We start from the raw sequence: 24,973 nt of genomic DNA, 5'->3' as shown, positions 1-24,973 counted from the left end.
TGCGCAAAAATTCATGTTTGGCAAGTAGGCAAACTTTTAACGCGGTTTCCCGGTTCCTATACTTATATCTGATAAATATTTATGCTTGCTATGAAAAAATAAAAATATAAGAAGTTGCCTCCCATACGACAAAAATTAACCGGGATATTTAATTTTAAAATTTGTATATTTTTATGTCATTTTGCCTTGAGTAATCTGTTAATTAAGTTAGAATAATTCGAAGAAATAAGTTTAAATGAAGTACAGCAAAAAATGTGTATGATTTAATAGACAGTACAAGGTGGTGTGCACATCAGATTTTTATATTCAAGTCATCCTTTCATATATTTTTTATATTCCGTCAAGTCATTCTTTCATATTCCAATATACTATTTGGTACTTGGATAACAAAGACTTACATTGGTCGAATCAACTAAGAAGTATTGAAAGATAGTTTGCAATTTTCAAGAAACGTGTAAAGAGATTCGAGTTTTTCAAACACCTGCTATATAGTACGTTAGCCCACATTCTTAACACTTTGCCACTTTTGTTATAATATTACCCACGCCCTGCTTATAGCGTTGATAATGGTGTTTAACCAATGCAATAGACTTTCGTGGACACTACTTTTTAACACATTAAGCAATTTAGGTTAATTTACCCCATTATTCGTTTGCTTAATTCTGTTGAAGACTTCTGTATGGTGGTGTTGTTTCTATTAGATTTAGGTTAAAAGACTCCTTCGTATAACTCCTTCGTAACGCGTAACGCTGGGAAAAAAATAATTGTGTATTATTGCCTTCACCTATTGGAGTAAGGTTTCCAGAAATTTGAAACTTTAAAATGTAAATGAAAGCTGCTCAAAATGAGGAATAGCGCTATGTGGATATGATCCATCATTTAATTCAGAAGCTTTTAATGCATTTTTTTCTGAAATTTTATTCAGAAAATGAAAGCAATCATAGATTTATCGTCTCATTACTTATCATTACATGACCCACGTGAGTTTAACCAGTCACATGGTTTACCATAATTACGTGTAACTTTCCTCAACCCTCTAACCACTTTATATTTTCTGAAACTATTTTGAGCAGTTAAGTTCTTATTTTAATTAAACATAGTTTTCGCTTGGCAGGGCAGATGGCTGGTAAAATTTGCCTTGATTACTATTGTTCTAATATTACTGCTGACTGGAAGCAGCATCCTCCCCCAAACTCTGCAATCAACCTCGTATTTCATCATTTCAATTTTTACTTTTTCCATTCTCCCCAATTTTTATTTTTATTTTCTTCTCACAGTTTTTAAAAAAAAGCTTTCTATTAAGGGAGTTTTCTCTAATGAATTATCTCTTCTTTCATTTCTTTCTTGACCGGGGTATATGTGATGAAAACAAATCTTATTTGAAACAACGTCATGCTTCCCACTTTTCAGAGAACTCTACAGAAACAAGTCCTATGACCACAAATGGCAGATTAGATAAAACTGTTAAATGTTATGAATAATTTCTACCCGGTTGGAATCCCGGAGAGTAAGCTTGTTACTTTGGTGGTTCCGTGGTTTTTACCGTGTGTAACGCAAATGCTAGTTTCTTTTAGAAACTTCTACACGAAGACATCCGTCCTTCAGCTGATAGCCCTCTTGCGCTCTGTCTATTTTAATCACACAACGAAGAAATAAGATATATAAGTTACTTTTCTGTTTAGAGAAATGAAAGAAATGCTTTTGTGTCATTGAAATGCTTTTGTGTAATTGAAATGCTTTTGTGTCATTGAAATGCTTTTGTGTCATTGAATGAGAAGCTATTGGGAAATAAAATTAAAAACATTTTTAACCTATTGCCCATAAGATATAAAGGTCTTTTATTACGTTAGTTATTGACGGCAGTGTAGAGAATAGATATCCTTTTGCGGTATCTTCAAAATAAAACTCACACATAGGTATGTTTTATATTATGAAACATGTAGAGATAATTAAGCATTATATTTCGGAGCAGAAGCCGTGTAAAGTCTGCAAGTGCCTTCACTGTCATACGAAACTCAGACCTCTCGATTGCTAGCAGGACGGGCTTCCACTTGCAATTCATAGGCACGTGGTAAGGAGGGAAAAAGTACCTTACATTCTCCCACACTTCAGGGCGATTGGAAAGAAAGGAACACACTCGCCACTCCTGGTGGTAACGAATTATCTTCCACCACTTTTTACTTCGAGCACCACTTTACAGATATTTAAAATTTTTCGAAAGCAGGAAATATGAAGAATGTACGTTGCCCTTGCTGGGATTCGAACTCCGAAATTTCCGACTGCTAGTTGGACGTGCTTCCTACTACATCTCAAATGCACGGGGTAAAGAGAGAGAAATTCCTTGCAAGTTTTATTCCAACTATGATTTTGTTTAGGAATTGAATAAATTTGGAAGTTATTTAGTATGCAGATTTTACTTCGAGTTTCCAGCTTACTCAAATTGGTCAGTTATAATTGCGTGGTACACATTTCGTTAACTATCAGATGCATGTGATAAGTTAAAAATCAATTAATTTTATTAATTACAAGTTTAAAAAACAAACAGTCAAATTAAAATGTAAACTTTTCTCTGCACTTCATGGTCAGATTCAACCAACGTATCGGCGGCACTATTCCAAATTAAAATGTAGGTGTTATGAATAAATTTATGGAGTTTTCCCCTTGACGACATATGCCATTAGAATATTTTTTTTAAATTTCGCTTATTTTAGTCTTTTAATATTCCCGTATATTTTAGCAGCATGTATAAGCTTGTAAATCCTATGAGGCAACTAAAAATCTTGCGGTTATAAATTAAAGGCTTATTAAAGGGGCTACGTATTTGAGATAGTTTTTAGAGTTATAAAGATATGCTTTGTAATTATTTTTCAGCATATCACAAGAAAATACTATATTATGATGAAGGTTCCTATTATTGCTATAAATGAGATATAATTCTATAGTCTTCTTTGGTGTATTCAATTATAGCAAAGCACTCGGGGGCTATTTGCCTAAGGGGAAGGATGCCTTCGTGGAGGACTTCTACGAGAAACTGGCTCGTATATACGTTATACACAGGGAAAACCACAAAACGCCCATGCAGCCAGCCCGTTCGTCGAGATTCGAAACCCAGACCGAACTACCGATGTTAAGCTACTTTACCGTTTGCCCGCTGGTGGGTATAGTTCGATAGTATCGTAAGAATATCCATGTTAGATTTAAAAGAGATTAAAGTAAATGTTTAAAAAAATATCATTTAGGAGGTTTTCATTTTGTAAAATTGTCACTAAAAATATAAAATCATTAAAAAAAGGTAGACAAAGAAAAAGATTGGTAGTTTCCTAAAACGTTAATAAAAAATCAGCGAGAATTATTTTAGATCGTTCCGTGCAGTTAATTTTTTTTATCTAAAAAAGGGGAAATTTATGCGCACCTTGTCCAAAACAGTAGCCTTTCAAAATGAATTTAACTTGTTTTTACTTAAACTGGTATAAATTGCATCTAATGAATCTGAAATGAATTTTAAAAAGGAAAGCAATCTCAAAGCTCAGTATTGAAATTATTAACGGAATGAAAAGTTTAAATTATAAAATATTCCTAACATATCCTTCATTCGCAATTTGAAATCGTTTAAAAAGCTGCAATTTAATTCCTTCGTGCGTTACGTTTATATACTCAGAAGAAAGTACTCACAAAATATAGTTCAAAAAACCACTAGCTCTTGTTGGAAAAGATCCAGAGGAAGTTTAGATCGTATTTTAAATTAATGAAGAAAGCTCCTTGCGCGTGCAAAGCTATCGAATGAGGGATTTTCGTACTTGTTCCTTCACTCCGCTCAAACCAGTGTAGATAAAAGCCCTAGAAATGCGATACCGTTTTCAATCTAATACGACTTGAGATCGTGATGGAAGTTTTTTTAACCTCATTCAAATGGAATAGCGTCAAATGAAAGTAAATAATATTATATATTTCTATCACCTTTTGAAAAAACATTTTTCCAGTTCTGTTATGTGCAAAATATATAGTAGTTGTGAAATTATGAATTTATCAGTACCCTTATCAATAAATGCTACATATTGTCAACACATTTAAATTTTTGTTTATGTATTAAATCTTCAGTTTTAAAAGCAGAAAATATAACATCATTAAACAATTTAAGAACATGAAGTAATTTTGAATAGCCGTCAAATAACAAAGTTTTTTAAAGAGCTTAATAATCAGTTTTTAAAAGAAGTTAAGTTATTCAAGAAAAGTTACCATTAAAACCTATACAGTGATCAAGAATTATAACTTTGAAACTCATATATAACGCAGCGTACTTCTAATGTTTGTAATTACTCTTATCAATATAATTACTCTAATTAAAACTTCTAGTCAACAACAAGATGTTAATAGTTAAGTTTTAGTAGTTAAATTGTTAAATATTAATGGTTTGAAGAAATTAAAATTATACTCGGATCATAAGATAAAACGGCTTCCATTTATCTGCTAATAAAAAGTAATTTTTGTCCTTGTAGATAACTATCTACTGCTGAAAACTACTAATTATTTGCTACTAAAACTTTCCCATGTTTAACGCAAATAATGCCAGTTTTCTTTACAAAATTCTCTATGAAAACATACTTCAGTTGACAGCTCTCGTGTACTCTGCATTTTTCAGTCAAACAAAGAAGAAATAAATTATAAAAATTACTTTTCTGTTTATAGAAATGAAAGAAATGTTTTTGTGTCATTGAATGAGAAGCGATTCGGAAATTTAGTTGAAAACTATTTTTAATAAATGGAAGTATTGGGGAAAATAGTGAGGTTTAAGTTTATTAAACAGCAAATACTATAAATCATACAAGATGTTATGTAATAGTAACATCATGTAAAATCTAATTAAATATTCTAAGGCTGCATGTAACAAAATTCTCTTTCGGAGAAAATATTTAAAATAAAACCAGCATTACAAAGCAGTGATTGATTCCTTACGTATTTCTGCTCAAATAGTAACCTGATGAAAATGATAACAAGCTCTAATCCTTTAATAATTCGGATTTTGTGCTTTCCATCTTCTTTGTCTATGTATGTACACATGGATTGAAATGCAACTAAGCAATTAAATTATATTACATGTTTACACTTTTAACATTTATGTTAAAATAATATGTAAAATGTTATGTTAACATTTATGTTTTATTTATGTTGTTCGAACAGATTTATATTTCTTAATGAGTGATTATGTACACAGTAAGTCTTTTTTATTACAATATCTAATATTTATTTCTGAAGAATATTTTCATATTGTATCATTTTATGGAAAAGGATTACTTTACTTTTATCATTAGAGTATCAATTTTAAAACCCTACAACTGAAAATCTGAAAGTATAGGGTATAAATATAATGTAAACAAGCGGCACATTTTCTGTTGCATGTTCCATACACCGAAAAGGTTCATTAAATCTGCTGAATACAAATTGCATTTAATAGCATCTAAAGCGAGGGAATTAAACGAGGTCCTATGACTTTAAGCCGGTTGTTCTAACTGCCTTCGGCTTGTTTAAAATTCTTGGGATTGCTCAAAATTTCATCTACCCAAGTAAAAAGAATTAAAATACACTTGCGGTATTCTCTTAAAACAAATGTTTTATTTAGGCTTATGACAGATTGCTTTGGTTTATTCGATTACGGCAAAGCACTCAGGGGCTATCTGCCTAAGGGGAAGGCGTGCCTTCCTGGAGGACTTTCTAATTATCTCTAATAACCATATAATATAATTTCTAATTATCTCTAAATAACCATATAATTTCCTCATATACACAAGTTACACATAGGGAAAACCACAAAAACGCCCATTTAGACGGCCCGTTTGCGGGATTCGAACCCAGCTACCAGTGTTCAGCGACTTTACCGCTCGGCTGATGGTGGGCTCAGATTATATGACATAAATTGCTGATAATGAAATATAACTATATTATTACTACCCAAAGGGAATTAAAGATTCCACTTTCAAGGATTCGACGGCAGGGATTTCCTGAAATTATATACTTTCCCAATTCTGCTTATTTTTCAATATTGTGTTTACCAGAACCTACTTATTGTCCGTAGCCTAAAACCACTTTTCTAGTCAACTTTTCAACTTATGAGTCTCTCTTCTACTATATGTTCCGATAAACGATAATCCAGTATATGTTCTGAAATTATTGACTTTTCAAAATAGAATTTTTATATGAACCATTCTAATGTTCATTCAGTTTATTTCTTTCCCCTTTTTCATCTGTACATGTGTACAATATATTCACCTCCTTTATTCGTCTACTTATGTACTATTATCTAATACTTCATATATGCCTAAGGTCTCCCTTACCTCATCAATGTTTCCCTTGTTGTTGTCGCGACTAATCTCACTTGTCTGATATTTCAGCAAGCCCACGAAATTCATCGTTGCAAGAAGGCAAGACTGTGCCTGTCGTTGGCAAGACCCTTGGGTACCATATAGATGGCACTACGATTTTGCCCACTTCCACTGCAATTTTTAGGAAGAGCACTCAGAGGGTGGAGTCTGAGGGTTTTCCACCCCTCTTCCCTTATCACCAATCCACACGAGAGGACTTTCGGCTCGTTATATATTTAGAGTGCTCCCATTCCGCAGAAACACTATGCGTGCGTTGTGTGTGTGATTATGGTAAAGCTTCGAGGGCTATCTGTCTAAGGGGAGGGATGCCTTCGTGGAGGACTTTCTAAGGGAAACTGGCTCGTATACACGTTACACGTGGGGAAAACCAGGAAAACGCCCATGCATCCAGCCCGTTCTCGGAATTCGAACCTCGGACCGAACTACCAGTGTTCAGCGACTTTACCGCTCGGCCGCTGGTGGGCCAGATACACTATGCATTTACAAACATTTATTTATTCTCCGGGATACGAATCCCGGGACTCTTAGTATGGTAGTCAGAGTCGCTAGCGAATATTCCGTTTGGGCGGTTTCGACGTTTCTAATTTGTCAAATATTACTTCGAAAAACTAGCACAGAATTCTCTTTCTCTTTAAGTTGTAATGATTTAAATTAAATACATAAATTAGCTCATGTAAGAAATAAATATTTTCAAAATTTTATGGAAACTTTGGAAAAAAATTATCTCTAAATAACCATATAATTTCCTTGTACGGCCAGTCAAATTATACACATTTTTTGCTGTATTTCATTTAAAATTATTTCCTAGAATTTCATTAGACCTATATTTCATAATTCACTCAATTCAGTTCTCACTTCGCGGTAAAGCAAAAGTACGTAGAAACTCAAACTTCGTTAAAAAATTGTAAAATAGAGCAAAATCTAAAGAACCAAATAGAGTTAAAAACTGTTTCAAAAATCGATTTTTACAATTAGAATTAGAGTTCCTACGCAAACTAAAAAATTCGCCCAGCGGGCAGGTTGATAAAATTGTCAGTGCACAAAACTGAAAAATAACTTTTGGTCACACTAGTCACATTCAAAAGACACTGAAACTGGTGCCCTAACTGGCTTAATTCACTATTCTACTAAGTGTTTCAAATGTAGATAAATAGCGGTATCGTTACTTAACTTATACTTTTAAACTGTTAAAAATTTTACAACTATTGCATGCAGATTATCTAAAGGCATAAAAATCTTAACCATAACATAAGAACAAAGTAATTCAATCACTTTTAAAGCAAAAAAATTGCACAATTTACAAACGTATAAGAATGATAAACTGAGCTTACTGAGCCGGGTAACAGAGTGACAATTCTAAATTTCCCTTCGAATCTCCTAGGAGATAATTTCCTTTAGTTTCTTTATAAAGCTATTGAATTATATATATATATATATATATATATATATATATACAATTACATCTTATACACTGACTACCAATAAGTATTTGGACACCTGTGATAGAAAAGAAAAACTAACTTTATTCAAAATCAATAGTTGGTAGAGCCTCCACGAGAGGTAATTACAGCGTGGACCCTCCGGGGCGTACTTTCCACAAGTCTTTGTATGACAGCTAGTGGTCAGGGGAAGCCCAAGAGCGATGCGTAGTGCAGGGAGAAAATTATGCCACCTGCGCATGACGTCATGTGGGTGACAGTCGTTAGTTCTCGGCGTTTGTTTACATTCGTTGCATTTGATCTGGGATACATTTGATTTGTGTTGTTAATTTGCTTTTATACCTAGTCGGAAATGGCAAGTTGTGTTATAGCGTTGTGTCAGAATTATAGAAGGAAAACTAAAAGTCAAGGCATCACATACCATCGTTTTCCAAGTGATCGTAAGTTATGGACTATTCGCTGCAAAAGAGCAGATAATTTCAACATCGAAAATGCCAGAATATGTGCTATTCATTTTATCATAATTTTCCTTTTATGAAGGAGACTTATAGCGAGATATTTAATCTCAGTGTCGTGTTTACCAATAGTGACTACCTGAATGATTAGTTGATAAATTCGCTTATCCAAGTTAATTCACATGTTTTGGTTACTTTCTTTACATCCCAAAAGTAATTCTATGTATTGAAGCAATGTCTGGGTTAAGCATTGAGAACTAAGTAAACTGATACATGCTTCAGAAGAAAGAACAATTTCTCGACCACACTATGATGCAAACATCGATGAGCGAGCAACGTATTTCCTTCAATGTTGTTTAACTGATGCATATGTCTGATGTAATTTAATTGATATAACTAAGTGAACTTACACATAGCTGACTCTGAAGGAAAACAAATCTGTGTATAATGCTAGAATACAAATAGCGAAAGAGTAAGTAGATACTCTTCAGTGTTATTTAACTGCTGCATATGTTTTAATTTTGATTCCATATAACTTGTTTTTAATTATAAGAGAAAGAAAAATAATTTAATATTGAACACATATTTTGAGTATAACAAAAGTATTTTAAGAAACAACCTGATAAAAATACATTAGTAATTAAAAATATTTAATTTGTGTACAGGCTGAATTGAAACTAAGATGTGGTGGTGTATTTAATTATGGCAAAGCACACTAGGGCTATCTGCGTAATAGGTGTGATGCCTTCTTGGAGGACTTTCTCAGGTAAACTGGCTCGTATACACATTACACATGAGGAAAACCACGAAAACGCCCATGCAGCCAGCCCGTTCGCGGGATTCGGACCGAACTACCAGTGTTCAGCGACTTTACCGCTCAGCTGCTGGTGGGCTGAAACTAAGATGTATGGCAAGTTTATTATTATTATTATTATGCGTATATGTCTAAGAAAATGTATTTTAATTGTTCCATTTTTAATGTATGGAAGGAAGAATAGGATGCCGATATCGAAGATTATTTACTATAGCAAATAATCACGTCAGGATAAATGTTATATAGAAATCTTGGGAGTGTAAGGGGTTATAAGAGTACTTTTAGATTATACTGAAAAAATATGCACTTCTGCTAAAATCTGAAGTGAATCAGTATGAAGTGACTTTTCACTTTAAAAAGAATGTGATAAGTATACTATTTAAAAGTATAATGACGGATATTAAGAAATTTGTACAATTTTATGGTATTTAAATATGAATTTGTTAAGTCAAATCTTTTTATATATATTTTTGCTTGAGATATGTAAATTAAACTGAAAATCACGATCATATCTTTCTCATGGAATGTCAAAGTTCATTTGTATTAAAAAAAAGTGCATGAGCAATGAAAATAAATAGAACAATACTTTTTTATTATGTTTTTACCATGGTCTTAGCAGTTATGCCATCATGTGTTCTGTTCAACAAAATTTATTTAGTGCAAACAATACTACGAAAAAATATTGAAAAATACCTTGTTTTACAATATTTATTTCCCTTAGTTAACTTAAATATCGTTTTTCATTTTCTAAGGCTTCCCTTTACGAAAAGAATTTAATGTTTATAATTATTTTCAGCATTCGTACGAATTCTATGCATAAAATAAACATTTTCTTTAACAAAATACTTAATCGGAAAGTATATACCCGGTATTTCCGGTGTATCTACCACATATAAAATGATCATTTTGCTTTAGTTTACATTTTTTCCATTACCAAAATCATGTAGCAGACGCGTCGGCCGATGCGTCCTGTCTCCCGGGTGACGTCACTACCAGCAACCAATGGCACGCTTTTTCCGTTCCTGGCCTAACCTTAGTATATTAAAGAACCTTGGCTAGTGGTATTTTCTTCCACTCGGCTTGGAGAAGACATAGAAGTTCCTTCACCGATTTTGCACGGGTAGTGCACCCCTGAATTCGGCGATGCAACTCGTCCCAGAGGTTCTCGATAGGGTTCAGGTCTGGATTCTAGGCAGGCCACTCCATTCGATGAACTCCATTGGCACCATACCAAGCCTTGGTTAACGTCGAAATATGCCAACTGGCATTGTCGTCCTGAAAGTAACAGGGGTCCAACCGTAAAACTGCCACAACGTAGGAAGCACATTAGTTCATTCATCCAAAATAGTGCAGTAGGCATCGGAGTTGAGCTTACCATGAATGGGGACCAAGGGTCCCAGCCCATACCAGGAGAAACACCCCCAGACCATAATTCCACCTCCGCCGAACTTAACTGTTGGCACAATACATTCTGGCAGGAGACGTTCTCCAAGTAGACGCCAGACCCAGACCCTGCCATCCGAATGGTAAAGGGTGAACCTTGATTCGTCACTCCAAAGAACCCGTTTCCACTGATCTACGGTCCAATTTCGATGTGCTTCAATCAAAGGCTTATGGGCATCAGCACGACCACCGGATACCTGTTGAAACTCCTCGCGGATAAGGGCCATCGGTTGGGTGAGGTTCTTCCGAATTTCTCAGGACAGCACTCGTCGGTCTCTCTATCTCCCAGTTTCGTTGGTCTGCCGACTCGGGGCACATTCCGATAATCACCGCTCACCTTCCACTTCTTAATCACATAGGCCACTGTCGATTTTGGGTACTTCAGATCGCTAGATATGTCCCTTAAGTATCGGCTACATTTGTGATACCCGATAATTATACCTTTCTCGAAATCAGAGAGCTCCGAACTGCGAGGCATCTTGCATGCGACTAAAGCCGATGCTGTTTCCTACACGATATATACCGGCGGAGTCCGTGACGTACCTTAGGACCGCAGATATCGTCATTTGCATAGGGGTCCAAATACTTATTGGTAGTCAGTGTAGCAGTCCCATACACAAAATTTCGACGTCCGTGAAGAACAAAAAATTCTTTAAGCAGAAATACCGAGATGTATCTAATGAAAGATTTAAAAAAGACCTTTACTATAAAATTCATGGCAAAAGTAATGTTTGGTTTCTTTGCAACGCCAGTTTAAATTATATTCAAAGTTACTGCAACTGCATAGTGCTGATAGCTCTCATAAAACATTCCCTGAAGTTTTTCTTAAGATGTCTTCAATGCATTCATCCTCAGTCGAGAGAGTAGTCCTCTAATGGGCACGGATATCAAATAGCTCCGACCTTTCGGCTTCACGAATTAATTATTTTTCCTTTTATAGCAGTCTTGCTTGTGATATAACGGCGAAGAATATCAATACTATTAAGCCACAGTTTCGTTTTTAATATAAATACTATTCCGATATCTGGGCAATTCCTTCTTTCTGTGTAACTATGTCTGCAATAGAGAGATAACTAGCATGTGGAACAATATGATATTCTGTGATGGGAGCGAAGTATTCTACTGTAAAAGAAGATAATTCATATATTGTTTTCCTTCCGTATATTTCATGCAGAATAAATAGGACTTTTAAGTAATAAGAGACCTATCACCGTTGATTATACAACAAACTGCCAATTTTTTTCTCATTCTCAGTGTCTGCAAGATTGCAAAACATCGACTTCCATAAAAATAACTATTTAAAGTCTGGTTAAATAATTTGCATCCAAAGCACATTTAAATGCATGTACATGTACATGCTATGAACAAAGTGATTAATATTTCATTACATGCTGAGTCGAATGCTTTGGCCATTCTGCTTGTTTTTCATGATAATGTATATGATAATGTATAGAAGCCTCATTCATCTCTCTCTCTTTGTCTATTTACACATAAATATAACACTTGATCATATAGCTATAAATATACATACATTTTTGTGTATAAGTATTATTGTGTAGTATAATTATTAAGTATCAGTACATATGTTACGGTGAAACACCGAAATCTGGAGAATGTCGACTTTCACCGGTGAATGTCAACATTCACATAGTCTCTTGGTGTATGTCCGAAATATTTTCCAAATACTCTTATTTCTGACTTACACCGGTCAATGTCGACATGGTGAATGTTGAACATATAACAATATTATATTTTCTTCTCCGTAATTCAGTCGCGAATAAACGCACTTGAGACTTGAAATAAGAACTTAAGAACATGAGAACCTAAAACGCACAATACATTCAAAATGAGAAAGGAAAATAATAGAAGTTAAAAACTTACTTAATTATACAGCACGTTCTAAATGAGAAAATAAAATAACAGTAATAAAAAACTTACTAAATTATGTGATTCAAATCTTATTTATTGACACAACTTAAACTATTATGACACTTTATGACCTCTCTTTTCGACTTTCACCAGAGCATATCTGTGATTGTCGACATACACCGGTGAGGGTCCGAATATACAAGAATGTAGTGAAATATTCGGTCTTTCACCGACGTATTTGGTGAATGTTGATATTCTCCGGTAAAAGTCGACATTCTCCAATTTCGATCTTTCATGGTAACATGTGTTAATATAATTATTTATATATATTTATGTGTGTGTGTGTGTGTGTGTATCTATTTTTATGTATAGTCTTCTTAAAATCTCGTTGGTAAACATTGACTAAATCTCTATATTTTGATATTTTATGAGAAATATGCGAGACATTTTCTGCACGTGAATACAAACAGTAATTAATTTAAGTCTTCTGTCTTGAATGAAAGAATTAGCTTATGCTACATTATGAAGTGTGAATACTCCTTAATGAAATATTCTGTGGTTCTCCCGGCATGATAATTTTCTAGCGTCGATTATTCACATTAATTACAAGTTTCGTAATGTTTTTATTCGCATACTAAAAGGTCGTACGTTTGCTGGCTGACCAATAACTATTTAATGAACTCCAGCTATAGTTTTATTTTAATTCATGGCAATAATGTTAGATGCTCTGAAACGACTTACATTAACATTTATACGTTTCTGCTAGCAAAATGAAACCTTTAAATACTCCAGTCGTTCAAGCTTCATTCCTCCACGTGCTAGTCTAAGGATATGTTTTCTGATTATTTCACGATGAATTAGTGACTGTAAAACAGGTTTCATTTACAACATGTCAGTCCGTTTTAATTTTGATTAAACCTTTTTTTTTTAAATCTCACGCAACCAGATGCACACGCAAAAGATAGACTGAAAATTAATATGACTTCTGCTAGACTTTTTGTTAGCAATATTGTTTTTTATTATAGGTTGAGGATCAAGAAGTCATGTGCCAATCTGCATTCTCCAAACACGCTAAAAATTGCATTATGTCAGAAGATTCGATCATGAATATATATGGATAAACCATTAAAATTTTTAGTATAATAAGTCTTATTTTCATAAATTAAAAAAGTAATACATTGTTGGAAGAGCCCATATGTTGCACTGTTGTTGCAAAATGAGAGCAATCTGGGAACCAAGTCCTTTAGTCTTACTATTTTTACTTCTTGATCCTTCTGTTAAGTGCTTCCCGCGAGAAATATTTAACGCATATCTCAGTTTTGTTTTAATATTTGATATTAAATCGTCTCAAATTCGTTAATTCAATACGCAACGAAATCATTAAAAATTTAGTAATTACAACTAAAAATGGAGTTAATAAGTGTAAATGAAACCTGCGCAATTAATATAGTAATAACTGGAACTAGAAGTTATCCGGTTAATCAAAAAATCCGAATAACTGAGTCGCCCTTTTTTTCTGACAGCAAGTAACATACTTATGGCAATGCAAGTGAGGGAAATTTAGTTTATCCTTTTCAGTTTCAACCAAAAATATGTACTTAAAAATATATCACACTTCACATTCAAGAAATAAATGTGTAGTTTATACTCAAGAATAATATACGAAGGAAGGGCAAAAAGAGGGAAGATAGTATACAAAAAGACATTAAAAAAAATGACTACATTTACTTCGTATATTGCAAGGCAAAAATTCCTCGCATTTGAGCTACTACTTATGAGGGAAAAAAAGAAAAGATTTTCTAAAAAAGTCTATACATCCTTGTCAAATAAAGTATAGTATAGTTGATTTTACATAAATTTTGACCAAATGCATGTTTTATAGCTGGAATTTATTTTCCAAATTGATACGATGTTTTGTTTTAACGACTTTCTTTGTGAAATTTATTTGTATAAATTTACGTTTAAAGGATAATTTCAGCATTTTTTACATTGAAATTTATTTTTTAGAGTGACATATGTCATCAGAGTGTCTACGAGTTGGTCCATTCCGAGGACAGAGAAGAATTGCAACGCCACCTTATGTGGAATTCACACCTACCTGCTGAAAGGACGGACTTAAATTTGCAGCAGGCTTTGGCTGCAGGTAAGTTTATTTATAAAATGTAAGATAGCGTTTGAGCTGCTGTGATATTTAATTTCAATATTCTAGACTACAAAACCATAATTTTTTTTTGATTCAGAAATTATGGGTCAAATGGCATTTCAGATATTAAGCATTTAAAAAACTTTGGTTATTTAATCACTATAAAATTCCGAGTATTTTGTATCTACTCAAAAATAGTTGTAATATTGCAAATTATCATATTAACTTCTTTAGTGTGATTTTCAAGTGCCTTAAAGGGATTCTATGAAAAACAGAGCTCAAATAACCAGCCAAGTATTTCTACTTCCCATTAAAAGGCATTGTTTTTTATGACAGTCATCACTAACCCGAAGGAAAATTCTATAAATCAGCTCTTGCAGTTGAAAAATCTTTCATCATTTAAGTCATCAGATTCATAATGGATTCATTCTGATGAATTATTTTCTGGTAAATGAAACTATTGTAACGTCACCGAGCTTTCGGGAGGGCAAAATTAAGACCGGTTTTCCTTTTTTAGATTTATTTAAAAACTTAACATAGTCTTTCATGATTAATTGAAAAGTAACATTACAGCATTATTACAGAAGGGAAACGACCGCAGCTTTTCCGTTGTGCGATGCGTCTTACTCTCTCGACATGCCTAAGACAAAAGCTTTTTTTTTTTTTTTTTATTTTTAACTCTTACATGATAAGTCAACGGAAGACCGTTAAAGGGGACGAATTTTCGTGACCATTTTCACCGACCTTACGATGGGCACTGGGGTTCGTTTTCAAGATTACAATTATCTAAATGCACACACTTGTTTGTTACATTATTAACTAGATGAATTGACCAGCCAGATCTCCAAATCTACACGCTGTAGAACTACTCTGGAAAGCTTTAGGAACGATAATTGCAGCTCGCTTTAACCCTCTCAGAACCCTCTTTGACCTGAAAACAATGTTGCTGCAGGAATGGGGCTGAGTGGTACAGTTATTCACAGACCGATTCATTTTCAGTCAGGCTGCCAGGAGCTATACGGATGTACCCCATAATTAACCTCCTTTTCTCTTCCGTCATGTACTGTCTGCTTTAGATCCTCCTGAGTCGATATGCCTTAAGCACAACAGTGCGTAGGTACTACAACTTTCGTACCCATTTTTTTTTTTTTTTTTTTTTTTTTTTTGGTATTGCCTCAAGCTATGCCCATACCAAAAAAACTTCGAACAGCGGGGAATTGTGCAGTCTTTCCCTCAGTTATGAAAATAATCGACCAAATGTGAGAATTCTCTTAATTTTGAGCACCAGTATAGAACAAGGATACAGTTTGCGTTCCGAGTATTTTGTAAAGGTTTAATAAAAAATGTAGCTATAGTTTCAGTCAATTATAAATAAATTATCAGAAGAAATGATAATGAATTAATCCAGGCATAGAGGGAGTTTTACTTCACAAGAAATTATTATTTTTTTTCCGTGGGAGTTTTATTAATCCGTCTTTTTTTTTTTTTTTTTCTGTGGTTTTTTTTTCTAGAAAATTCTCACTTATTGGAAAGGAATTTCACAGTGCGTTTTCGCTGTCTCCTGGATAATACATCAGGATTTTTGGTAAGTTTTTAAATTTCTATAATTCTGAAAAGTGTACTAACGGTTATAACCATGTTCAGGTTTGAATAGTGCACAGATACTAATATTTAATATTTACTTTTATAAAAATCAAATACATTCGAGCCTGTAAAATTTTTGATTAAATTAAAATACAGTAGAATTCGAAAAATATATCTTAGCATAAGCAGTTTTCCGTTTTGAGAATGTCCAGTTTTTTAAGTTCCGAAATAAAATTCATAAAAGGTTCAGTAATTTTTCTTGGATAGGAAATTTCTTCTTATAAAACTTCCTCTCCCAGAACTCTAATCTCGTAAAGCCTAGAGTATACATTTTTATGAAATTTTATTGGCCTGCGTAAGTTTTTAAAGACATTTGTTCAAAAATTGTATTGCAACTTTTATTTCTTTCGAAAATGAAAAACCTTTTAAATTTCAACTTATGTATCAGTTATGTGCTTAGTTACCTGAGTAAAGCAAAGCACAAGAGGGTTATTTGGTTATTTGTTTAAGAAAATGTTTAATGCCTTCCTGGAGGAAATTTCGAGAGAAAGTAGTACGTGGAAAAACATGAAACCTCACGCAGACGGGAATGAACCTGGGTCGAACTGCCAGTGTCTTAGCCTCTCGAATAAGAATGTAATTCCTTCTGACTGATTGTTCTTTCTGTCGAACTATCAGGCGACTGATATACGCCGCGATGTTATCAATTTACATTCGCGTGACAGTAAGCTTCATGTTTCGGAAGATTTTTTACATGGTTTTCACTTGACACACCAGATGAAATCCAAATAATGATGTTCTCGTTACTTCAGTTAATTAGCCAACAGTATTAGTCTCTCTTTCTACATATATATATATAAAATAATGTAAATATAAATCATAATCTAAAATAGCAATAGTCCCTTAATGCTTAATTTTAATTTGAGTATTTCCCCTCTTTATTCTAAAAATAGCAATAACTTTTATTGAACTGCGTTATTTTGAGACTAATCATCCATATCATATGATTTTCACATAATGCTGGAGACGTAAAGGGAACTAAAACAACAAGTAGCATTTGAAGCATTATTAATTATCCATCAAATGCATGGAGACCGAAACTAACTCATTCTGAATTTAGATTTCGTTCTGAATACATTGCACTTTGTTTCTGCCTCTGTTGCCACAAAGACTGCTGTTTGTTGCTTTCCCTTCTAAAAAACGTAACTGTTCTGGAACAGGCACAATTAACGTGCGAAATATTTGTAGTCGCAAAAATAAATTTAAAAAAAAAAAGGAATATTTAATCTGTCTTGGATGCCAATTTTGCTCAGTATCTACGAAATCAATATTCCTACATCGTTACGTCTAAGTCTACAACGTTACACACACACACACACACACACATATATATATATATATATGCAAATTATATACATTTTGTAGAATAATTAGGTTTTTGTGTGTGTGTGTGTGCCAGGGACGTGAAAAATGTACGATGCCCTCTACGAGACTCGAAACCTGGACCTCTCAAATACGTGTCGAGTATGCTTCCAATTACACCACGAAGGTATGCGGAAGGGAGGAAGAAAATACGTTATATACTTCCCCTTTTAAAGGGTGAGTGGGGATTGGGGGACCCAATCGTCAAATTCTTGGTGGTGACGAATTATCGTCCACGAACGTTTTCAGCTCTGGTGCCACTTGTCGAGTTATTAGGTTTTTTTAAGCAGGATATGCGAAAAATGTGCAGTGCCCTGGCAGGCACTCAAACACTGAACCTTTCGAGTATTCTTCCAATTACCCCACGAAGTTATACATAAGTAGAGAGAAAATACCTTATAACTTTATCAAGCAAGCTTCTTCTACAATTTCTACAATTAGTCATTGTACTTAGACCGAAGACACAGACTTCTGTTATAAATTAATTATTGATCTTTAAAAATGTAAGTTGCTTGATTTGATGCTGTTGATGACTTTCAACTTATTCTACAGTCTTTAATGTGCTTTCTTTCTTATGAGACTTAATACTTAAGAAATTCCTATGCCTCGGCATTTCGGAAAATTCTTAACATGATTTTTCAGTAAATCTTTCTCTTTTTATCTCAAGTGTTTTGAAGGAAAGACATGTATACGTTAACGCATGCAAATTTCGACTATGCACCCTGAAGGTAAATTTAGCTGCGTGCATAGCAGTACTAGAAAAATAAATAAATCATGTAAGCAAGCAATATTTAACACTATAATCCAGGGGAGATTTATCATTACTCTTTGAACTCCGTACGCGTGTTACAGATTTTTATGCGCATAGAGAATGTAAACGTTGCTCGAATAAGATTAGGTTCATTTAAAAATTAAGTTTGATAATTTTATTCTATTCACTTTTCTAGAGACTGGATATAAGAGGTCGAATAAAAATTTTGCATGGCCAGAATCAGAAGACTGAAGAACCCCCACTGGCTCTCTTTGCCGTCTGCACACCGTTTGGGCCTCCATCGCTCCTGGAAATGCCTCAAAAAGATTCTATGTTTAAAAGCAAACATAAACTTGATCTTTCTCTAGTCTCCATGGATGCAAGGTAAGGATTTTGTATGTGGGAATCTTTAGTTTAAGATCTGCAGCATTTTAGCTTGAGAAGAGTTCTATACAGAAATATATTGCATTTAGCAAAGTTCTACAGAAATGATTTGCGTAAAAATGTCATAAAGAATCATCTGATTCTAACTGAGGGTCCTTTATGGCATTATTATGCAAAACCATTTTTCTGTGGATCTGATAAAAGGAATTGAAAATTTAAATATCGTTGTAGTGAGGATTTCTTCTGAAGGACTTTCTTCTAAAGAGTGGAAATATCACGATTCGAATAATTCCTAAGACTAAAATTTTTGCACTGATGTTCTATACAAATGAACTGCTAGAAGTTCAATAATAATATTTAGGTCTACATTCTCTTAATGTATAATAGTCGGTTTCATGACACTTAGCTGACAAGACGCTTTGTGGACAGCACATTTAGCCAACAGGTCCTTTAATCTACACGTTCATACGAAACCGTTTTAATAAAAAATATCCATAAATAATAAAATATGTTAAAAAGTAATATTATGTGCAATTTCACATAAAATTTCTATTACACCTCTGTTCTCTTTTTTCTGTCAGAAATTATTTCCTATTTTCTCTTCTTTTTAGCCTCGCCGATAGCCTTCTCTATTTCCTTTTTAGCATAGCATTATCTTTTTTAATTTCTTTGATTAATGAAAAGTTTCCTACATGAGCACGGCCAATAAATGTTCCGCCTTATCAATGCTATATATCCAAGTTATCTGAAGCTCTAAGGAAGGAAACTTCTACGTTTCCAAAGAAAAGCTGGTCTTAGGAAAACGTAGAATTTGGTCGAATAAATATGCAATATTTTTAATAAAATAGTTTTATATGTTCTTATCCAAATGTACATGCTGTCACCTAAACCTGCTAAGCGTGTTGTCGGCTAAAACGACACATGGGCTAAGTCTTCGTGTGGCTTAGCCCATGCCACAGCTAAAAGCTTTCGACTAAGTGTTTTAAATATTGTCGGCTAAGTTTCCGACAGCGACAATGGTTAGCGAATCAGCCCGATAATTTGAAGACTCGTGTTCGATTTCAGGCAAGGAGACAGCAAATTTTTCGAAGATGATTCACTCATAATTTCCAAATGTATTTATGCTCTTCACTAGAATATGGGTTCGTTCTTCTCAGCTCGTGAAACTGCGTGTGAAAATTACAAAATGTGTTACAGAGAACAAACACACTTTATTGCCGCATTAAATGCTGTAACCTGCGTTCAATAAGTAAAACTCTTAACTTTTTAACAAAGTAAAATTTAATTGCTGACAATTTGTATTGTACTCTGCATAGTCAGGAGAATGTATCTAAATCATAAACACCTATGCCCGAAATGATAAATTCCAGTTTTAAGCAAAACAGGTATATAAAAATACAGCAGAATGTTTATTGAAAGCTTGAAGTTACAATCCAGAAGTCTGCAGTTGTAGTATTAATTAAATGCTAAATTTAAATTACATTGTTACGCATTGCTAATGATGCAACATTATTAAAATGATGTTCTGAATTAAAGCAAGGTAGTAAGTACATAACGTGAGTCAGTCAAATTCGGTCAAGAGAAAGGTCTTTAATTAGCAAGTACGCTTTTCCTAGTTTCTGCTAAGAGTTATTTAATAAAATAGTCATTAAACTTACAGACTGGCTGGGTTACCTGAGTACATATTCAAGAATGAATTAAACGTAAACATTAAGCCTATAGTTCAAGAATTCATTTTAATTTTTACAACCAGTTAGGAATTTATTAAATTCGCTGTCTCACAAATCCTCCAGGTGCGTATTTACCCTCTCTTTCTAGAAAAGAGAGAGAAAGAATGAGAAGGAGAGAAATTAAGGTAAATAAAATGCAGGTAAAAATTCATAACACAAGTATAAATGGCTGATTTTTTTTTCCTCCTAATACTTCAACAATCTGCTTGCCATTATCTTAGCTGACGGGTGAGCTCATAAACGTGAAGTTTAAGCTCAACTGCTGATAGTGTAGATCTTTTCAACCGACTTTGAGTTACTAATTGCCAATGAATTAACGCTTTGACTAAAACCAGACTAGCACAAAACAAAAGTTAAAATCATCAAAATTTTATTTTATTACTACGGGTAGTTTATAACTAAAAAGAAGAAAAAAAAGACGTTAAAAATTTCCCAATTGTTTGTTGACACGAAATTTGTAACAAATCGGACGACCTGCTGATTTATCGACGTATAATTATTAAAGGTTATTAACTCTTTAAACAAAATACCTAATTTTGATCTTTATCTAACCAACTGTTCAAGGGGTTCACTTACCACTCAGACCTGATTGCTGCCTAAGCTTATGAGGCCCGGCCCTGGGGCTCTAAAATCATACTATAATCCCGTTCTCCTCTCACGAAAATGAAGAAAGTGAGCACAGGGGCTACCTGAAAGAGCTTAGTGAATAGGACTCAAGATTATCTTAACCGGATCCTGCAAACTACTTGAGGGCGACAAGGGTTCAGTGTGGCCTCAGAGATCACATATACTTCCTTTGCAAACTTAAATACATGGATCAGCCCAAGTAATAATCATCAGCAAAGAGATTCAGCTTCACACAAGAAGGCCTGAGTTGCAGTTAACACTCGCTTACTTTAAATTTGCATACGTTTCTAATTTGAGCGAATATATATTATGTGAATCAAGCAGGAGGCACCACAAGTGTTTAACTAAGCAAAATGCATCGAAATTTCATGCAGGTAGAATTTAAATTAGGATGAGAACAGCCAGCTCACGATTTCTGTTTGGTTTATTGTTTTAATGCAAACATAATTAAGTGGGAATTGGGCTTTTAAATGACTGCAAGCTGTGTCATTTTTATTTCTTTATTTTCATGACACAAAGACGTTTAAAATAAATTAAGTTTATTTACCTGATAAATCTTTCAGTTTATTTAAGTAGTTGCCTAATGTGAAAGCTCTTTGAAAAAAGTGAACAAAAAGTAAGAGCTTAGCAATGAGTAAAAGCATTCATTTAGAAATGGCAAGACACTGCTCGTACTCAGTCACGATCAGCAGTTACAAAGACAAACAATTAAGCAAATTATGTGTTTAGTAGCTAGCTTTCGCTGCTTAAAATTTTATTCTTTCTCCTTATTTATTCTATTTCTTAATTTTCTTTCCTGTGTAGAAAATGAATTTGCAGAAGAAAAAAAAAACATAAAAGTTTAGCTGTAACTAAATATCTTAATATCCCATTATAAGAAAAAGTTTTATTGAAACGCAGATAATTTATATTCATTTAAAATTGAATTTTAATTTTCGTTCAAGCTAACTACGAAAAAAAAAGAGGCTCAAGTTAAAAGTTATAAAAGTTACGCAATCTATCCCTGCTGTATTTGAAACAGTGACATCAATCTATGATACGTAGTCATAAAATATTAGACGATGATAATTCTCCCTTTAGACTTTTAAACTTTTAATGGTGTGTTCATGAAAGTGAGTGCTGGGTAAACTGTGAAGATATAGTAAGGCGTGTTTAGATGCCACGTAAGTTAATTTTACTTAACAAAATTTGATCTCTGAGTTGTTTGAATCAAGGATTTGTATGCCTTTTGATATTAGATAACTCTTAGTTTAGGTTTTCTGTTTCTCGTTGTCATTGCGTTAAGTTATACAACTCGGGAATTTATCATCCATGCCCAATAGCAAATATTGCCACTCCAAAAGGCATAAGATCTTTCATTTACCGTCATTACTTCGTAAACTACTAGTTTCGAGAAGCGTTTTCATTCGGCATTTTAACTTAGCTTTCAAATTAAAGTAGTTCATGGCTGAATTAAATCAGAGATTAGAAGTAATATACTCACTTTTTAATAATTTACACCTTTATTTTATTTTAGTAAAATGTCTGATAAATTTGATTTATGAAACATCTAATTCAAGTGATTTAAATTATAGATAACTAAAGATTTTCATAAACGTTTGTGTTATTATTCTAAATAATCAAATTTGCTTCTAAAGGCATATTACGTTTCAACAGTACACACTAATCATTTGCGTGCGTCCTACCACTGAGATCCTGATTTTATTAATAGCTGATAATTCTACAACGAATAACTCATACTGTCAGTGGTATTTCGGCTTATGAAATCCATGAGATGCTAGACAAGTTTTTCAGGCAAAAAAAAACAACAGTGGGATTTAAAAAAAAAAAAAAAAAAAAAGGTAAGAAATAGTTCCCTACCTACATAAACAAGTCTTGAATTAGTTACTTAGCTACCATATGAATCCCACAACTATAAAAAAAGGGTTGATGAGCTGAATGATGAATATTTTTTAACAAAGGTAAAATTTCCAATCGCAACAATTAATAACAGTGAAAGAATGCGCATGATGAAAATTGATATTACTGAAAATGATACCATTGACAGCCAAAACTGCCCGAATTTATTCATTCACATTCCTTAAAGTAATTAAAATTAGGAACATAACTCTTAACATTATTCCCTTAAGATTATAAACAGTTCTGATATTTTTCGACTGCGCTTGCAACCTGAATTGATTTAACATTTCTCACTTCAACTCAAGAATCCTGTTTAAGAATCGTATTTCTAGTTGCATTTTCCTACGGTAGATGGCGATACTGAAAAGCGATCTGTATGTTACCGGTAATAAATGCAGCTATATAATACGTAGGCATTTTATGGTATGCTTGGCTCTTTTAAGCAAAGTATGAAGTATGAGAATTATTATATACTTTACACTAGCATTATATAGAATGACAAATTCTCTAAGGCAAAGTATGGAAAAAAAGGTCATGATAAGGCTGTTATTTAAAAAGCGTTCATTCCCTCAAAAATACAAATGCTATTTTGAGAAAATAATCAAAACCTGCGATTGAAATCTTTTATTCAAAATACGTAAAAAAAAATAGTGAAATGATCTTGACACACCATAATAAATTTGTATTCGCGCTGAGACTGGAAATTAATAAGATATACCTGACAACGAAAATTAAATTCAGAAAGTCTCATAGGTTTCACAACATTGTCCTTTTTAGTACCCTTTTATTTTTCTTCTGGCAGGGCTCACAAAAGTTCAATGACATTATGTGTAACACTTTCGTATTTGTTTTAAATTTCTTTCGACATTCTGTCATGCCCTCCGTGTCCAATAGCCAAGTGAGTTTCATGAAGTACGTGAAATAAATCAGTGTCCGTGACGTATACTGTGTAGTACTGACGTCTTCTTTAATCAGATGAATGATGTTACTTCCCCCCCCCGCAAACATCACATCATAAAGTTTCGTAACCAATAGTACCGTTGTTCCTTCTTAGCAGTACTAAGCATTAACATGCATTTCACACTTTGCCCATCCCCGGTTTGTCATTTGGCATTCTATAGAATGCCTAGGCAATTTATGAAATGTTTAATAGTTTCATACATTGTCGGCCAGTTTTCGGCCTTCTATAAAATGCCTAGGTATTCTATACGTCAAATTTCATACTTTGCCGGTAACATATGTAGGGTGTTTCCGCAAATCGGTTACAAACTTTCAGGAGAGACAGAGTACACCTAGACGATGGAAAAACACTTAGCAACTCATGGTCGGAAACGCTTTCCTGGTGCGGTAGTTACGACACAAAACACAAAAAAGGAAGAATACGAACAGGGTGAGAATATATGTTTACTGTTCTTAGTGCAGCGGAAACCAAGAAATAAGAACAAAAAAAGACGATCTTCATCAAAGAAGGTGTTCGAAATAAAGTTCGGAAAGTATCCTCAACATGGGATCGGCAGGGTGATCCGGTGCTTTGGCAAGAAGATCGCTCTTGGGGTACGTCAAGACATTGCTGTATAAAACCCCCATTAGAAGTGCTGAGGAACTTGTTGCAAGAAACCTGGCAGCTGCTGCGGAAGTCCGGGACATGTCCGTTATTTTCCAGAACATTAGATCTTCATGTGCCGAAGATGTGAGATCTGCAGTAGGGTCAAGAATCTTCGAACATCTTCTTTGATGACGATTGTTATCTATTTTTGTTCTTATTCCTTGATTTCTGCTTTAACTAAGCATAATAAACATGTTTTTCACCCTTTCCATGTTCTTCCTTTCATGTGCTTCATGTTGTCACTACCGCGCCACGAAGGCCTTTTCGACCATACAATTGCTATCTGATTTTCCATCATCTAGGTATAACTTGTCTCTCCTGAAAGGTTGTAACTGATTTGCTGAAACACTCTGCATACAGTGATATATCCACAGAGTGTCTACAAGCGGTGTAAAGGAATACTAAATTTTATTATCACTCGATTAACTGT

At 33.8% G+C, this 24,973-nt stretch overlaps 1 protein-coding gene across 2 annotated transcripts in view; it reads left to right on the top strand.

Annotated features, from left to right (window-relative positions):
* Positions 1-24,973, top strand: part of LOC118196297 (uncharacterized) — a 252,746-nt gene that overhangs the window by 212,693 nt on the left and 15,080 nt on the right. For both annotated transcript variants that reach the window (XM_085810002.1, XM_085810003.1), the window contains exons 5-7: positions 14,405-14,540; positions 16,052-16,125; positions 18,494-18,681. In XM_085810002.1, the coding sequence (XP_085666128.1) occupies positions 14,405-14,540; positions 16,052-16,125; positions 18,494-18,681 (398 nt within the window). The remainder of the gene's footprint in view (positions 1-14,404; positions 14,541-16,051; positions 16,126-18,493; positions 18,682-24,973) is intronic.

The sequence above is a fragment of the Stegodyphus dumicola genome, chromosome X2 (assembly GCF_044657685.1).
Source record: "Stegodyphus dumicola isolate Sdum_Otavi_A_Nest chromosome X2, ASM4465768v1".
Taxonomy (NCBI): Eukaryota; Metazoa; Arthropoda; class Arachnida; order Araneae; family Eresidae; genus Stegodyphus; species Stegodyphus dumicola.
This window is presented reverse-complemented; position numbering and strand designations above follow the sequence as displayed.